The sequence below is a fragment of the Chrysochloris asiatica genome, unplaced genomic scaffold, assembly GCF_000296735.1.
Source record: "Chrysochloris asiatica unplaced genomic scaffold, ChrAsi1.0 scaffold00023, whole genome shotgun sequence".
Lineage (NCBI taxonomy): Eukaryota > Metazoa > Chordata > Mammalia > Afrosoricida > Chrysochloridae > Chrysochloris > Chrysochloris asiatica.
Window position 1 is genome coordinate 2,246,277 of NW_006408541.1, and position 2,726 is coordinate 2,249,002.

The following is a 2,726-nucleotide window of genomic DNA, read 5'->3' on the forward strand; positions in this document are numbered from 1 at the left end:
ACCCCCAGAGAATCTAGTTTGCCTTGTTTATCACATTAGCCAAGAATGGGTGTGTCACCCAAACATTTAAAAGACTGGCACTGATGAACTGAAGTGTCTCGGGGGTGTTTTATGTTTCTCTACAACACCCCACAAGCAAACACGGAGTTGGGAGGAATGTACTCGGAGGGTGGGGCTTTCTTCATGGGCGGGAGCCCACGGCGCCCAGAGTTCATGGCCCTTGGCCCAGGCTGCCCTTAGTGGATGCCCTGCTTGGGCCACCCCAACTCCATGGCATAGGCCCCTTTGCAGCTCCGGATCTCACGGTCGTGTTCCAAGCACTTGTTGAGGCCCGGCTGCCCAGATCTCCAGCCAATAAAGCCTTGGGTTGTCTCCGGGATTGGGGGAGACGGAAGGACCTGGAATGGAAATGCAGAGATTCTAATGACAGCTGAGTTCCTGGGATGAACGGTGAATGATCTTGGCATCTAACCAGAAGGTTGAAGGTTGGTGTCTGCCCAAAGGAGACTCAGAGGAAAGGCCTGGTGATATCTTTGTGAAAAATCAAACATTGAAAACCCTATGGAACACAGGTGTACTCTAACACACATCAGGTGTCACCAGGAGTCAAAACAGATTCCACAGGTTTAGTCACTTAGAGCCACATACCCCAAACTGTAGAAGTCATAGCAACAAAAGGCAATTAAACTTGATTAAAAACCAAAGGGAAAACAGGATTGTAAAGGCCATGCAAACATAGTTTCAATTGTCAATGCCATGGACAGGTTTGAAGGCTTTGGAAATTGAGGAGGGTAAATATTTAAGTGGGTTTATCCCCTTGAATCAACATAAACTATTCTGCTATTTCAAGGTACTGTGGACAGAGAACTGAGAATGTTGGCTATAATGGAGCTGAGATGGAGAGCTTTACTATGCTTGGGTTATGAGTTCTCCCTTCGCTAAAGGGATTTTTGAGACAGGGGTGCAAGGGGCAAATCCTGGTGGCCTGACTGTCACTGTGAATGTCCTTTAACAGATGTTCTTGATGAGAAACTAATCTTCTGAGAGACCACCAGTAAGGAGGATCATCAATGTATGCCAGAGGAACCCAAAATGCCTTGACTCAGCTATGGATAGAATTGAACCCTGGAAGGGCAACACTTCAGTGCTCAGCTGTCAAACAAAAGGTCACCGGTTTGAACCCCATGGGAGAAAAGATCTGGTACACTACTTCTGCATTTCACCCATTTGTTACAATATTTCAATGGTGTTGGTGGAGAATATTGAAAGTACCAAGAGCAAACAAATCTGTGCTGGAAAAAGTATAGCCAGAGTGTTTGTTCCTTAGGAGCCAGGACAGTGAGATTTCATCTTACATACTTTGGACATGTCATTGTTGTTGTTAAGTGCTGTCAAGTTGGTTCCGACTCATAGCGACCCCATATAGGGTTTCTGAGGAGCAGCTGGTGAACTTGAACCGCCGATCTTGTAGTTCAAACTGACATTGCAGTTCAGCTCATTAACCTGTGGCACCACATCAGGACTCCGGACATATCATTAGGACAGACCAGTTTCTGGAGGAAGACATCGTTGTTGGAAAAGTGGAAGACTCTTAATGAGACGCACTGACATAATGGCTGCACCAATGACCTCACACAGGGTGATATTTGTGAGGTTGACACAGGACTGAGCAGTGTTGTACGTAGGTCTCCACAAGTCAGGACCACATCAATGATATCCAACAACAACAACAACAACAACAACAATCTGCTTCCGTAAAGACGACAGCCTAGGAAAGGCTATGGGGCCATTTTACTCTGTCCCAAGGGGTCGTGATGAGTTGGAATCAACTTGATAACACACAGCTCCAACAGAAGGAACACTACTTGTCCAGACTTGGCCAACTTTCAGATCTCCATCCCACTCATAAGAGAAGTCCAAGTGGGAACCATGCTGAGACGTCACCACCCACCCACCAGACTGGCAACGGGGTGACAAGGGACAAGGACATTGTAGGAGGACAAGCTGACTCAGTCTCAGCAAGAGCAGTATGGCAACGTCAACAAGTACTGAAAACACACCACCCTGGGGCTCCACAAAGTGTGGAGTGGAGCTGAGCAGTCGACAGCTGACCGGAAGTTCAGTGGTTCAAGCCTACCAGCTGCTCTACAGGAGAAAATGATGGTAGTCTGTTTCTTTAACAATCCACAGCCCTGGTGACTCTCTGGGGCAGCTGCACTCTGCCCTACCAGGTGGCTCTGAATTGAAACTGACTCTCCAGGGCAGTGGGTGGGTCGGTGGGCTCACCAGTCTACTCTGGCGTTTCTGCTAAGACAGTCTCGCACATATACTTGCTAATGTTGGTGCAGAGCCTCTATGGTAGTTCTATTTATAACAGCAAAATGACCAGAAACAACCTACATGTCCATCAAGAGGGGACTTGTTGCAGACCATCTAGACCCGGTCAGGAGTTCGAGGCCCTGTGGGCCCGTGTTGCAGACCGTATAGGCCGCAGGCTCTGAGGAACAGACTCTAGCCACCTAGCAGACATAGCAAACTGTTTTTCATCTTAGTATTCAGTTATGTTTATTATTAATTGTATACATGAAGCCCTGATATCCACAGATAAATGTAATATTTTCCTGAAAGCCGAGACTGTAAAATTCCAAAAAGGCAAAGTTCTTCCCTCAAAGAATTCAGTCAAAGTAAATTGGGTGGCTCCCTGAGTCTTTGTTCTAAGGACAATA

At 46.9% G+C, this 2,726-nt stretch overlaps 1 protein-coding gene across 1 annotated transcript in view; it reads right to left on the minus strand.

Moving 5' to 3' along the window:
• Positions 1-236: 236 nt before the first annotated feature.
• Positions 237-2,726, minus strand: part of LOC102831559 (chromosome unknown open reading frame, human C20orf85) — an 11,456-nt gene continuing 8,966 nt past the window's right edge. The window contains exon 4 of the mRNA XM_006839149.1: positions 237-398. Within this exon, the coding sequence (XP_006839212.1) occupies positions 237-398 (162 nt within the window). The remainder of the gene's footprint in view (positions 399-2,726) is intronic.